Source organism: Penicillium chrysogenum (assembly GCF_028827035.1).
Source record: "Penicillium chrysogenum strain IBT 35668 chromosome Unknown utg000001l_segment0_segment0, whole genome shotgun sequence".
NCBI classification, from domain to species: Eukaryota; Fungi; Ascomycota; class Eurotiomycetes; order Eurotiales; family Aspergillaceae; genus Penicillium; species Penicillium chrysogenum.
The window spans coordinates 7,065,647-7,080,204 of NW_026622749.1; the positions used below are offsets into that span (position 1 = coordinate 7,065,647).

General features: G+C 50.0%; 7 protein-coding genes across 7 annotated transcripts; 2 read left to right on the forward strand and 5 right to left on the reverse strand.

Moving 5' to 3' along the window:
* Positions 1–628: 628 nt before the first annotated feature.
* N7489_002811 (SMP domain-containing protein) lies at positions 629–3,482 on the reverse strand (the record flags this gene model as incomplete). The annotated part of the gene is made up of 2 exons (XM_056708566.1): positions 629–2,936; positions 3,016–3,482. The coding sequence occupies 2 exons, from the start codon at positions 3,480–3,482 to the stop codon at positions 629–631; spliced, it is 2,775 nt and encodes a 924-aa protein (XP_056572868.1).
* Positions 3,483–4,440: 958 nt separating this feature from the next.
* N7489_002812 (trans-hexaprenyltranstransferase) lies at positions 4,441–5,842 on the reverse strand (the record flags this gene model as incomplete). Its single annotated transcript, XM_056708567.1, has 2 exons — positions 4,441–4,602; positions 4,661–5,842. The coding sequence occupies 2 exons, from the start codon at positions 5,840–5,842 to the stop codon at positions 4,441–4,443; spliced, it is 1,344 nt and encodes a 447-aa protein (XP_056572869.1).
* A 526-nt stretch (positions 5,843–6,368) lies between these two features.
* Positions 6,369–8,554, reverse strand: N7489_002813 (proteasome regulatory particle lid subunit RPN3). The gene is made up of 3 exons (XM_056708568.1): positions 7,978–8,554; positions 6,607–7,901; positions 6,369–6,518 (listed from the first exon to the last, which is right to left on the reverse strand). Exons 1-3 carry the CDS (start codon positions 8,459–8,461, stop codon positions 6,375–6,377), a joined length of 1,923 nt encoding a protein of 640 aa, XP_056572870.1. The 5' UTR covers positions 8,462–8,554; the 3' UTR covers positions 6,369–6,374.
* Positions 8,555–9,012: 458 nt separating this feature from the next.
* N7489_002814 (uncharacterized protein) lies at positions 9,013–9,862 on the forward strand (the record flags this gene model as incomplete). The annotated part of the gene is made up of 3 exons (XM_056708569.1): positions 9,013–9,077; positions 9,133–9,498; positions 9,553–9,862. 3 exons carry the CDS (start codon positions 9,013–9,015, stop codon positions 9,860–9,862), a joined length of 741 nt encoding a protein of 246 aa, XP_056572871.1.
* Positions 9,863–11,645: 1,783 nt separating this feature from the next.
* N7489_002815 (uncharacterized protein) lies at positions 11,646–13,223 on the reverse strand (the record flags this gene model as incomplete). The annotated part of the gene is made up of 1 exon (XM_056708570.1): positions 11,646–13,223. The coding sequence occupies one exon, from the start codon at positions 13,221–13,223 to the stop codon at positions 11,646–11,648; it is 1,578 nt and encodes a 525-aa protein (XP_056572872.1).
* Positions 13,224–13,314: 91 nt separating this feature from the next.
* On the forward strand, positions 13,315–13,824 carry N7489_002816 (uncharacterized protein; the record flags this gene model as incomplete). Its single annotated transcript, XM_056708571.1, has 2 exons — positions 13,315–13,393; positions 13,592–13,824. 2 exons carry the CDS (start codon positions 13,315–13,317, stop codon positions 13,822–13,824), a joined length of 312 nt encoding a protein of 103 aa, XP_056572873.1.
* A 105-nt stretch (positions 13,825–13,929) lies between these two features.
* On the reverse strand, positions 13,930–14,362 carry N7489_002817 (uncharacterized protein; the record flags this gene model as incomplete). Its single annotated transcript, XM_056708572.1, has 2 exons — positions 13,930–13,950; positions 14,069–14,362. 2 exons carry the CDS (start codon positions 14,360–14,362, stop codon positions 13,930–13,932), a joined length of 315 nt encoding a protein of 104 aa, XP_056572874.1.
* Positions 14,363–14,558: the final 196 nt, after the last annotated feature.

The window sequence follows — 14,558 nt, forward strand, 5'->3', positions numbered from 1 at the left end:
GACAAGATCTCGAACCCGGACAGCACACAGACGCTAGAGATAGGTTGCGCTGACCGGAATAAGCAGATTATTCGAATCGCAAAGCAAAGAGGAATTGGTGGAGCACCAAAAAAGACACACGTGGGAGTTCAAGCAATGACGTTGATGGGGAACGGGAAAGCTGGCGCCTGTCGGGAGTCTTGGCGACGCCTAAGCCAATGCGGGTTTGGGCCACAGCTCGAATTTAACGCTTTATCCCTTACGAAGGTTGTTCTGGTCTACGCGTCACATATGTATGATGTATACACACTGCTGGCCAGGCAGCAGGGATAAATGGAGTATTCATGTGGACCAATCTCTACGGTTTGCTTAATCTACTTCGTTCGAAACAACTCAAAAGCGACAGGGATACATTGAATATCGGAGGATTAGCTGCAAACATAAAGGAGTCACATAAAGAAGACACGTAAGGGCCTTGGGATATTCTATGCGAGAGAGCGGTCGCATGCGGGGATAACCAGCCCGACATGGAGACTTCAAATCCAGCACAGCAATATGACGAAGGAATCAACGATAGATGCATGGATATATGCGAACGAAAGGTCCACAGTCCTTTCCCTCTTTCATGTCAAAGCAAAGGCAACGAGCATTACGATGAGGGTATCTCCACGCTTCCAGTAGATGGCAAGGCCTCATGATTGCCCAGAGTTGAAGAAGGCGCCTGATCAACAGAGCGCAAGGATCCAACAGCGGGCAATTCTTCTTGCTCTTCGGAATCAGCCTCGAGTTGTTCAGCCTTTGATGATGTCTCACTGTCGACAGTAGTCGGGGCCATCAGACTAGAGTCTAATTCCGGGTCCCCAGGGACCGGGCTATTAGGCTCAGATTCTTGAGGTGCCTCAACCACAAGCAGTTCATCAGCACCCTGCGCATCACGTACTTCAGGGGCCGTGGGTCTCCTGCGAGGTAACTGTGATGGCAGGGGCTGCTGGTCTCCCGTCTTGGGGCGTTCAGGCACTGTGTGTGCCGCCACGGGTTTACGCTTGGGCAATGTCCCTGAGTTCCTCTTCAGGGCATATTTATCTGGGTGCGGCAAGGGTGTTCCGAGCGGTGGATGGGGATGGCCACGCCCGATCGGTTGTTTAGGCGTGCCTGAAGGAGCCCGCGGCGATTCTTGACCGTTATTTGTGTCACTCTTACCGAACACGCTCCAACTCCATTTCTTGGCAGCGGCAGTGGCTTGCCCAAGAGTCGTTGGACCAGAAGACCTGTCGTCAGAAGATGTAAAGGTTTTGGTGATGGTTTCAATTGTGCTGCGTCGTGGAGCCGTGTCGCTGACAACGGACACGGCGGAACTACCCCGAGAGCTTCTCAAGCTGGAGAAGGACCCGCTCTCCATGCGAGTAGAAGTAGGTCTCTGAATAACGCTCTCATGGGCAAAACCAGCGTTGTAAATAGAATCCGCAACCGACGACTCGCGGCTATGGACCGCATTTTCTGGCATCATAAGGCCACCTGTAGGTGGCGAGGTGCCCGGGGTTCGTTGCGGAGATGTAGGTGGGGACCGGGTAGATATCTCTATCATGGCGCTTGTTGCATGACTCTTCTCTTCACCTTTGTTTCCCGGAACGGGCTTGTCAACCTTGGCATTGTCTGCTGTGAGCACAGGATCTGCAGCATGAGAGAAGGTCTGTGACCGAATAGCGCGAGGCAGCGGTGTGCTGTCCGATCTCTCAACACCAGTGGAAGTTGCAGTGGAACTGTTCGATTGCAGATCTGATAGAGGGGATTTGTGGCCTTTGCGCAGCTTTTTCTTGGTCGCTCCGGACTCAGAAAGGATAGGCATGCTCATCGTGCGATCATCCTTGGACTTGAGGACTTCAATGGAATCACTGCCAATGCTTTTCGGGGTCGGAGGGGTTTCGCCAGATTCATCGGGTATCTCTGGTATTTCTACCTGAGAATTCAACTCTGGAGTGTCTCGCTGCCAGATACCACCGCGGAAAGCCTGACCGAAGGTGTCGTGGAAGGGAACGTCGTCCCAGAAAGGCAGAACGATGCTCTCTGCCACTGCTTCGCGGATCTTGCTCTCGATCGTGCGCAGGATGAGGCTGTATGTGATTTGCTTGGAGCTGACAATTGGTTGTATGTCCATTTCCATCTTCGGCATGGTTTCGAAAGACATCCAGATGCGATTGCTGGGTGGGGGCTTGAAGCGTACCAACAAATGGCCTTCAAGTTTCTTCAACACAACGGCAAGGACAATATCGACCTCTCTGGCCTTGAATCGAGGGCCTAAGTCAATGCGCACAGTCGCCGAGATCTCGACCCGGAAGTTTCCTGTGTATTGCAGATCGGCCTCCACACAGCAATTGCCGTCCACGGTCAAGTCCTTCAGTCTTGGGTTGGTGATAAACGGAGCCCCTTCGCCCATATCAATCCTCTGGAGGCCGATCTTGCTAATGAAATTGGGTTTGTTGGCGCGAGAGATCTTCTTCACAATCTTACTCCGCACGAATTCTTCCAACTCAGGTGTCCGGTACATCGCTAGGAACCACCTTCCAAGGAAAGCATTGATCCAACGTGTCTGCAACTGCTCTTCGGAGGAATGCAAACGCTGAACCAACGTGACAATATGCTTGGTATCAAACTCCTGGTGCTTGGGCGGGCGATCAGACGAGTCCCACAACCGGTTCTGATTCTGCAGCATGGCGACATAGAAATCCTCCTTCTCAGACAGGTTTTCAGAGAAGAGATAGAATGGCGGAGTTGGCCCCCCTAGATCCCCAAGCGAAGCCAGTCGTCGAGAGAGGCATATGGCGTTTCTTTTGAGCCACAACTCTCCTTCTGGGATATTTCCCTCTCCGCCGTATATGGTCACATCGTGGTGAGCAAGCGAAATGACATAGCGCACCTCGACCTGATTTACATCATCGTAGAGCATTAGGTGGCCATGTCTGAGCACATATCATTCAACGTCAGCTATCGGCGCTTAAGTAACAAACAGATTATACACCCGGGGGAAGAGAGGCATACCGGAGAACAATGTAAAAGACATTCCGCGCCCGTTTCGTCATCTTTCCATTCGCCTTCGCCGGGTCGATACTAGGTGCCTGCTTCCGATCGAACAGGCTCCGGTACATAGTCTGGTACACACTAGGACTTTCGGCAGCAACGACTTCCCCCGCGGGGGTCGTTCTCTCGGGGGGCTTCCCATTCACCCCACCGGGAACATATTCACGACAGACAGCAAAGTATCCAGCAGCGACATCGGACTCGTGGGTGCGATGGAATTTCTCCGCCAGCTGGTCGGTGCCGGACTTCAGACTAAAGTCGTCATCGGTAGGTTGGCGGACGGCATCGGGCGCTTTCTCGCACGATTGCGGGAGTTGGGCAGATGGAAGGGTCAAGTAGGCATAGAGGATGATTGAGGACAGAACTAGTGGAATGAAAGTGATTCCACCGAGGGCGTAAACGAAGAGGAAGCTAGCGAGCGAACCCATCGGGAACCAGTCGATCAATGCGGGATCGAAAGCTCCATAGTTTGGGAGAGCGACCTCCAGCTAAAAGAAGGATACGGCAGAGAAAAAGAGACCTGCTCTGAAATTAAACGAGCGAGATGAGGGACAAAGAAGTATAGCGCACAAGAGAGTGAGAGAGTGAGTTGCAGGAAGTTGCAGCTTCCAGATTGTCCACAAGCATGACGGGATGACGGAGGTGCTGGGTACCTCGGCATTACTGGTTACGTATTTGTATTTCATTTTTAAATTACCATTTTCAGGGATGAAAACTTGTATTTATATTGTATCTTAGTTACTTACTGTGGTATTCCTTGTAGCTCCCTTTGGACCCCGCTTAATCGACCAGCTGTCAGGAACGTGAAAGGAACGTGAAAGGAACCTTGAAAATCAACAACCTCACCTGTTACTGTTTTAGCTAATTTCCATTTTGTATATGGGTGGTTTAGCTCATGGATACATATGTATTGAAGACTTGAATTCAGGAAAAGAATCGATAATTCTCCTCATGCAGTGCAACCGTGACTTCAAGACCCGCCGATCTTATACCAAAAGCGCGTGATAAAGGGTCTCATGCCTAAGATGCAGAATCCTGCACTCTACCTAGGTAAAGATCACGCTGACGGAGTTTAGCCTCGTGGCGGGCTGCTTTTACCTTTTGCTTACTAGGTATCAACTTTCGACAGCTGTCTTATTGGGGGTTCAGCCAAATACGTACATATCCATAGATTAAGAGATTAAGAACCAGCATAACTATATAACATCTGTGGATGACGTGAGAAGAGAAGAAAAGGTTTCTATTGGTGAAGATCGAGTATATATATCCAACCATCTAAGACATAAGTGTACACAGGCATATAGAAAAGAGACAGTCACCTAGAAACAACAAGGGATGGGCAAGCTGAAAGACAAATATGTGTACATAGGAGCGCAATATCCTCCTCTACTTCCTCCGATTCATGGTTTTTTCGCACATCTCAATGAGACTGGCCTTGGCATCACTGTCTGGGAAGTCGCTGATAGCGGCAATGGCCTTGTCGGCGTATTCCCGGGCCAGAGCACGGGTCTGCTCAACGCCATCGCTGCGGTAAACAAGCTCACGGGCCTAGGAAAAAACAAATGTCAGTATTATCGTACCAAGCGGCGCCATTGTAAACACTCACCCGCTGCACATCACCCTCCTCGCGGAACTTCCGTCCGACCAGAGGACCAAGCTCCGGGTTGCTCTTCCATGCAAACAAGAGTGGCGCAGTCGCCAATCCAAGCTCCAAGTCTGCGCCAACGGGCTTACCCATCTCCGCTTCGGTGACTGTATAATCCAACATATCATCAACAAGCTGGAAAGCCAGACCCAAGTTGCGGCCATAGGCGTACGAGGCCTCAATCACCTCCGGAGCACTCCGTCCCAGAACCGCAGCAGAGCGGCAGGACTTGCTGATCAGACTGGCGGTCTTCAGGTAGGTCTTCTGGAGGTAGTAGGAAAGTGTCTCATCGGTGTAGACGGGCTTCGATTCGTCTTGCGCAGTGTTCTTCAGTTGCATGAACTCGCCCTCCACCAGATTAGCAATTACAGTGGCCATGAGCTCGGTGACCTCGGGGTCACGCAGACGAGCCAATGCAACCGAGGCACGCCCGAGCATGAAGTCACCGGCTAGCACAGCCATCTTATTTCCGAACGCCAGGTTCGCGGAGCTATTGGCGCGACGTGTCACGGCATTGTCGATAACATCATCGTGCAGGAGAGATGCTGTGTGGATCAACTCTGTGATCTCGGCCAGCCGTCGTTGTGAAGGTAGGATGTAGTCATCTCCCGCGATATCATATTTGCTGTCGGCGTTCGGGGCCACGAGCGGGTTCATTTCTGGGTTGGCGTCTTCGAGAATGGATGGCGCACTGAAGGAGGAATCGACGGGACTCGGTTTATCCGTGTAGCTGTGGTGCTTGCGAGGATCCAAAGCTGTGGCTTGGGACATGAGGAGGACAAGCATGGGCCGCATGTGCTTGCCCTCACTATGAGTGTAGTACTTGGCGACCTTATCCAGCGCTGGGTGACCCGACCCAAGCAATTGTCGGATGTTCTTGGTGAGGAACTTGAGCTCTTTCCCAACCATTCTCAACGGGTCGACAGAGATACCTGGAGGCGCCTTCGGCATGCCCTTGAAGATTGCCTGGGCCGCTGACACGGCAGCTCCGAATGGCGAGGCATCCCGCCGGCGCGTTGGGTGGTATTTGCGGGATTGGAGAGCAATATGTGCGAATCGCAGGTCATCGCGGAGGCATTGGGAACAGACAGGCGTTCGTGATGAGAGGATCAGCCCGGTGGCCGATGCAGTTCGAGCTCCCATGCTCAATGCGAGTGCTCTTCAATTATAAATTAAAGAATCCGAACTAAACCATAGGAACCCAGTCCACAAAAGATACCGATGTGAGGTGTTTGCGGAGTACAAGGACGAACAATCTTGCGGGCGGGAAAGATTTCGAGCTCTCTCGGGTCGGCACGGACCCGGTGCTACGCAACCAAGTATGACTCGGTGTTATCGACAACTTTGTACTTTTGAACATAGGAAGGGGACAATAATCATAGGGAAATTACAATATACAAGCCATTGATGACTCGGTTGACACGTACGATTCTAATAGAGGCACAGGGCAAGAAATAATTCCAGTATAATAGACACAGAAGATTGCGCCGGCCATCTTGGTCTTGCATCCTGCGCATTCCCCTTCATACAGATCCGAATAAAAGAGCCAGAATAAAACAAATTGCACAATTAACACACGGGTTGAAAAAGGCCCGCTACAAGGTAGAGACCCATGCACGGAACCAGTGCGGTGGAGGGAGAAAAAAAATGCTGTATCGATTATGGACCGTACTCTTTAAATGGCATCGAAATCACCTCCCGCATCTTCATCATCCATGTCTCCCTCTTGGATCTCCTTGGCAAGCTCGCGCTCCCGTTCCCGAGCTTCTTGGGCACTCTTGAGCTCCAGACGGTGCTGGTTCATGGGGAAACGCATAGCCTGTGATCGGACGAGTCACGTTAGCAAGGGCCAAAAAGGAAAAGAAAAAGAAAAATCAGAATGTCCAGAGGGAATAAAAGTGACATACCTTAACACTCTCATCGTGGAGGGCTAGACAGGCGCGGATACGCTCGTGGAACGCCTCACCGGGTTCTCTAGTGGCGTAGATATCACCCACTTCCTTGCTCTTCATGAACCCGTGCTCGTGATCGAGCGTCGCCTCGATGACACCGTCCCGAATAGCCTTGGCCACGATGTACTCGGCAGATTCTTCGCTGTCGAGTCCGAGACGAAGGCAGATATCCCGCAGAGAGATACGGGAGTAAGAGAGCGACATCATGCGAATACCGGTCTTGATGACATTCTGCCGCAAACGCAAGATCAATGTATATGTGCCATCCTTCCGGAAAGTCTCGCTGTGGGTGTTGACAATGTTGAGGAACCCATCCAGATCAGCAACACTGACTGCCTGAGAAAGCAGCAGATAAGGGTGCATGGCCCGTTCCAAGGCCGGCTGGCGGAAGACTGCGCGGTCAGGAATATCACCCATCAACAGCTCGACAACGACCAACAACTTGTGGGAGGCCTGGTAGAACCCACGAGCAACCTGGCTAGCAGGCGACTTACGGGTAGCCCCAATCAGATGACTATGAGCCTCAGTGTATTGCAGCTGGATGGCACGGATGCGGCCGAGGTAGAACATATACCGAGCAATCTGATTGTTAGACGCAGCCACGGGGAATGGGTTGTGCGAGATCAGTAGATCTGCCTGTGAGATATGAGACGTGGACAGGTAGTTGCGAAGCAGCAAGGTCATCACAGTAGCCTGTGTATCGACGTCTTTCCGAAGCACAGCCGTGCGGAGCGCCGCCAACAATGGCTGGCGAATAGTGGTAACAGCCGCTGCAGGCGAAGGAGGGAGCGGGGCGAGTTGCTCGAAGAAAAGAGAGTAGTAAAAGTACACACGGGCAGCGAGAGAATCCAGCGTACGACGGTTCAGTGCTCGCAGGCGCTCGATCAAGCTTGTCGAGAACTGGGCTCCCTTCTGAATCTCCCGCTGGTCGAACAGGTATATCTGGACGAGAATAGAGAGATATGCATCCACCTCGGCAAGGGTCTCCTTGGGGATGGGCTTCTTATCCGAGTCAACCTCCATCTGTGAGTTGGCCGGAGCATTCTCGAAAGCACTGGTTTGACCAAGAGCTTCCAACAGGAACGAGGCGGTCGAACTAGAAGCGGAATAGGTTTCCACAATGACTTCGCCGAGGACCTCCGGGGTGAGGTGTTTCCGCATAGACGATATCGATCGAAGAACACGGAGCGTAAATCTGGGGTCGAAGTGGGCAACGGCTCGCTCGAGCAAGGTGAAGTTGGATTTGATGTCTAAACCCATGCCGAACAAAGACATTCACCGTTAAAAATCTGGACTATGTTGAGCAAGGAAGAAGACTAGACGAACCTTGAATGGCCTTCATTGTCGGGTCGACCTCAGGCTCGGTGTTCTCAACATCACCATCCTCCGCACCTTCCATCGTCACATCCTCCTCCTTATCCTTGCCGGACGATCTGGGACCCTTGGTTGGGGGCACTACAACAGTCATCTTCTCGTTACTTTTGCGGTCCTTGCTGGTGTTGGATGAGGATGTAGGCGCACCTGCCGTATCCTCTCCCATCTCAACATCTTCGGATCCATTCACACCGTCCTCGGTTGACTTTGATCCATTTGTATGCGACTGATCATCCTCTCCCATTTTGCCGTTTGATGCGCCCTTTGCGTCTTTCTTGGTCGGAGCTGACTTGACCTTGTTGGCGGCGGCGCGAGTGGTGGGCGCCTTGTCTTTCGCACCCGAGCTCTGAGAGTTCGAGTTTGCCTTTTCACCGTTAGCGGATGAAGAGGTGTCGGATTTATTGTTTGATCGCAAAGAACGCCTTTCGGCCGGCATCTTTCTCAAGCTGTCAAGCTCAGCTGGGCAGCCACCAAGCTATCGGAGGAAGTAGGGGGAAGGGTGAGTGAGCACGATATGAAGACGGAAAGGAGAAAAGCAATTTCAAGAGAGCCAAGCTGCCGATATCACGAGAATGGAGAAGAAAAACTTGTGCGGACAGATGGATGAAGTGGATGGGTGATGTGATGTCAAGAGATGGGATGAACGGGCGCAAGAGACCAGATGAGCGCTTAGTCAGTGGAGCTTACCGCCCGGGCGGGCGGCCTCAACTCGGCACTTTTGCTGTCGAAGCTGTTAGAAAGAGGACAAAAAGATATTGAAAAAAAAATAAGCAAAATAAAGGAGAAACCCCTGTAAATTTGAATCAAACTCACGCTATCGTATTCAATCAATTTCCAGCGTGGCTAGACGTAGTTGCTGACACGCAGACACATTCTGAATTTAATGCCTCAGGCATATATGCAGCTTTCCTGGAGTAAACACTGCGGTGAAGTGTAGAGCATCCGACTACTTCCATCACAATCCAGAGCTTCAGGATACGCGCAAACATGTCGCTACTGAATTCCCACCTAGAGCAGATTACGCTCTCTTCCAATGCTATTGCTGACTTGCCGTTTGTGCTCATGAGATCCCTCAATCATGTTACTTTGTCTAACGCAAGTGTCCAGTTTCCCCCCACCGCGTATTTTCACCACTGCGCTATTGGGCTCCCACGACATTACAGCCTTGATCCGTGACACAGAAGCCCATGAACGAGCACTCTTCCAGGTCGAGCCCTCTACCAAGGCTCATGGATCACAAAGACGCGCCACACGACGCGGGACTATGTTCCCCGCTGAGACCGAAAGGGAGTCGATGGCAAGCCGCATTTATTCGGCACGGGACAACCGTAATCAGTCCGCAGTGGCAAGAGTACTGGGACGTGATATGATGGAAGAGATCAAGCGATCAGCGGGCACCTCAACTAGAGGACCCCGCGGGGAGGTCAACATTGAAGTGCTCCTTCGAGGGGCCGAGATCCTGTGCAATGTTTAGTGAGTGCCACATAATGCAACAATGCCTTTTTGTTTAATCTAACCAGCTCAAAGTCCGGTTGCCGGTGCACAGGAAAAGATTGCCAACCTTCGTTATCGGCATGAGATGATTAGTGAGTCCATAGCGCAGTTGGAAGGTCGGGTTGCAACGAACACTGCAGAACTAGATCAAATGAGACACTCCTATGGAGATGACGAAGATGATTTTCCTTCGGCGCCTGTGGCACAACCTGAGGTCCCAGAGGTCACCGATGAGGATATTGAGCGGGAACTGGCCGAAATCCGAGACTTAGAGCAGAGGAAGCGAAGGCTAGAAGAACGGGTTACAGGCATGGATCGAGACCTTGGTGGTTTGATAGGCTGATTCTTTTCCTTTGCCATGGTTATATTCCTGCATTGTGGAAGACTGTCTACTGGCATCTTGTCTGTCTCCCTACCCATCAGAAAAGCAACATCATGCTCAGTGGACATCACTGAATGGATACCACATCTTTTTCTCTCAAGAAACAGCTTTACAGGTTGATGGCTTATCCCTGGTTTACCCCGGGGCCCTGTTCTAGTCATGTCTCCGGTGGTTATTGGCAACAACAGGGTCTGACAAGTTGTCATACTAGGCCAGAATGGACTCCTCAGCGCTGCAGGCTGCTGTTCATACTGAGCCTTTGTTCTGAGTAAAGTTTACTACTGGGCCGCTTCCAATTGTTATCAAAAATGCGCCTTCCTGCGTCGAGATCACCACAACCAGCAACCTGAGGTCTGATGCCCATATTATTCATGCCAAGTTAATCCTCAGAGATGTTTATGACACAGCTTTCCATGAATTACGATAGTTATGGATATCGAGTCCTATCCATTATCCATGATATTGTTATTTTTTAGTGTTTTCTCCCTCTTCTCGGTTCCGCAAGCTTCTCCGAGTGCCTGGTCATGTCTTTTTGGGGATCTCTTTTTTATATGGCTTTCTTTTCCCCCTTCTCGATCACCTCGCAAGCCCCAAAATCCTTCACTCTTAGAGTTAATGACAGAGAACATGGATGGAACACGGTTGCACGGAAGCTAAAATACTGTCAGAAGTGAATTAACGAGGGTGCTACTTACTCAGAGATAGATATCTCCTGTGATTCAGTTCGCGTAGAGAGAGGAAGAGAGGAATGAATTAGACCTCGGGAATACAAGTAGCTTATATAGGTCGAAACTTCGGCCTTGGTCCCCGGGACCTCACCTGGGCAACTGTATAAGAGTATCAGCCGCGTATATTTCCAACCTTAAGAAGGTTGTCCTTAATAACGTCTGTCCTTTGTTACCAGCCAGATCTTCAGAGCAAAGAGTGCATTTCAACCAAGATACTAATACAGGAGGGAGAAGGAAGAGAAAAGAAGTTTTGGCGGGGTAAAGAGACTTCTCTAAGGTTCAGTAAGGCGGTTAATAACTATATAACTAAGAGATACCTACCTAGGTAGGTACTATACGTTTTCCCCCACTGCTTAATTCGCCCGACTAATAGGACTAGCCTGATACCTACGCAACTACCTAGGTGGTATTCTTTACAGATAACTATCTAGTTCGTGAAAGGATAGGTCCCGGAGAGTCTTCCCATCTAAATGCGGTTATAGGCACCGGCTTCAGAATCAAGCCGGTATGTATATATGAATGTGGCTTATCACCGTAGATTGTGAGACTATGCCAGCCTTCCAAGGTTCTCTATAAGATTTATGATTTTAATTCGCTCGATAGCTTGGTTGGGTTTCCCTTGGGCTTCTCACCTACGCACCTATAAGATATTAACTCTTTCCTTTTCTTCACTATTCCGTAAATAAGGATCCACTAATATTTGTCTTAAATCCGTGTTAGTTCTATCCCGAGTCCTTATCTATTTTGTTCGGAGATAAAGCCCACCAGAGCCACTATAGTGCCTTCGTTGTGTCACTGATATGGCTTGCTATGTGGTATGCGAAGTTGGGCTTGTCGGCCTCGGCAGCGCTTGCTTAGTGTGACTCAGTATGATGCAGTTCTTCCAAGGTTGCAATACCATGGAAAGAAGTTTTATAATTAATGTTTTGGTGGTCAACAAAAGTATGCTTACATGAGGTGTGTTCTACCTACCTAGGTAGGTATATACGTATTCTTCGCTTTGAGTTGTTTATCGGCTAGTTCTTGTACCACATTTGGTCACGATCGTCGTTGACAAGTCTTCCGTACTCCAGCATTAGCCGCCACCAAACCAGTCTCATGTCTTCACTGCGAAGTACACGGCGTGACCACTCATAACTGCTCTGAGCAACTTTCCGGCCCAGATCTTGTCCCTCCGACTCTTGGGTCAAGTAACGAACAATTTCAGGGAAATCCCGAAGATCCATGCTGATCGGTATGTAATGCAGCCATGGAATCAGCCAGTCATCGTGCCACTCCTGGTAAAGAGTTTGCTTCAAAACGGCCGATTTGGACATCAGAAGGCGGTAGAAGCGCCCACTGAGACCATTTCCATCGATGTCGAGATTGTACCGTGCCTGATAGCCGTCGGTGATGTCGTCTCTGTCACCAGATTTGATTTTCAACTCATCATTCTGCTCCATGCATGCGGTATCGTCGCATTGAATGGCAGCTGAGATTCGCACCCGGGTAGAGTTGGAAATGGCTGCAATGGTGGAATTGATAGATACCCATTCAGAGCTTCGGTTACCCGGTTGCTGGGTCCAATTCAGCAAACTAATAGGGCGGCTTTCGTCCATCGTCATTAATGCCAAGCGCTGCCGCTGTAAGGACCTCCAGTTTTCGGATGTAGAGTAGCCTCCCGTATTTGACCCGGTCCAATAAACAACGTTATCCTTTTCTTCCCAATCCACATCGTGCTTTTCCTCGTACTCTCCCGACCGCAGTTTTTCGGCATAGAACGGACTCGGGTATAGCAAATCATTGAAGCAGGACGCTTTTGCCTGAGAAAATATCGGGACTAGTGCATGGGTAATCCTCATTGACGCTGGGTGACGAAGACCAGCGTGGATATTATGAAGTTCGGGAAACTGGCAAACATCCTTACTCAGCGTCAGGTTGGAGAGAAAACCCATATCGGTTAAGAAAGGAGAGCGGGTGGCCTCCACGGAAAAGTCCCGTACTACAGTGTCAGGGGCACAAGACAGTGATAATGCATCCCAAGTGTTTTGCTTGCCAATATCCAAAAAGTCAACATGTTGGGCGAGATCGGGATATTTGCCAGGTAACACAGGGCCCTGGCGCGGGGCGTGAGCAGCATCTAGGGCATAAGATAGCATGTCGTGAGGCACCACGACTTTAGGTTCATCCATAGTATTCATTGCAAGGGTCATATCAGGCAAAGTTTGGAGGATTTCTGGGCTGAACCAATAGTTGAATATAGACCCCATCCAGTTTTGGGGATTGGTGAACGACTGTTTGCCCTGGGAAACCGTAAACCGATACATACCCTCCCCCTGGCTTGCAGAAATTACGTTTTCCAAACGAGCTCGAATATCAGATGGAGCAACACCCCATAACGGTTCCATAGCTGCCATCATGGAATCAAACTCATCCGTTAACAGGAAATCCCGATCCCGGGCTGCTTTGAACCATTTATCAAAATGTAGAGGAGGCTTTCGTCCGTATCGACGTTCGTACTCTGCGCAACATGCACTCAGTGTTCGGGATTGCTTGTTAATCATCGTATGGAATTCGAGATCGGCTTTTGCAGCAAGTTGACGGATTGGATGCATAACTGGATTTGAATCACTTTGTGATTGATACAGCGCTATGTCCCATAATGCTGAACGCCCGGTGAGAATAGGCAGCATCGGGATAACCATCATGACCAAGATCCTTCGCCGTATTATTGATGGAGGGAGATCGGTTATTCCTAATGCCAACGATGTGACCGAGATCAAAGGTAAGACCAGAGACTCTTGAAGAGTACCTGCCAGAAGGCTTTGGATCGCGGCTGCTGAGTAGGAATCGATCGTGGAGGCTGCAAAGGTGTGACCGCTTAATATCTTTCAATGGGATGACAATACTATGTTAGCTTAACTCCATCTTCGTACAAGTACTGGTTGGAAGAAATGGCAAAAACAAACCAGATACATGGTAGCTGCCAGTCCTGCTGAAGTGCAGAAAGCCTGCAGTATCATCGGCCATGATAACATGGAGGATGGAGGAATGATCAGTAGACCTCCTATGAGAATGACACACACTCGGAGGGCAATCGCCTCTACCATCCGCAGAGGTGGTAGGTGTTGGCTACAATCGTTGCATGTATCAAGCAAGAAAAAGCTCGATGATCTTGCCAAGGCAAAAAGAACCAGAATCAAGACTGACGAGTAACTTGACAGGTCAAGAAGAAGGAACAGAGAAGATATTCCTAGTAAACCGAGAATCGATGATTGCATAAAATGTCGGAGTTGTGATTTTGGTCGCGATACTCCGTTATTAGTCCCCGGTCCCGGTAGACTAACAAAACGTGAGTTTCGATAGGACAGTGCAAGGAATGTAGAAACCACTGCCAGCGGCTGCACAGAATTAGCCTGAATTCAACAAGTCAAAGAGATAGGAGTGTATGTATACATACCAAGGCTAGTGTTGTGTCATAGTACACCGCCAGTATACGCGCGACCGCAATGAAAAGCGAAGTGATCCATGCCATCCAATTGAACTTGGATTCAGGTTTCTGCGACAATAGTCCATCGTCGGAGTCCGCTGCCAGCAGTTTCAATACTTTAGGTCGGAATCTGAGCCCAAGATACAAGATAGCCCAGCACAAGCATTCGACCCGAATATCAAGGTCCCATTTTAATTTCTTTCTCGAGTACTCCGTTGCGATCGCAGTGATGGCGGTGACGAGGTAGGTAACGCTGGATTCCATAGCTTGGGTCTACGCGTTGGTCATCTCTCAAGTCATATCGTCAAACCGTATGGGACTTACTTATTTGTCCATCTGTCTACTCAAGTCACGGCGCGAAATGCCGTCTCGGCTTTCTTTGCTAGCGGTATCCGTTGTCTTTTTTTTTGCACGGGGGTTCTGAATATCGAAAACTATGAGCGAATCATCTGAGGGCCTG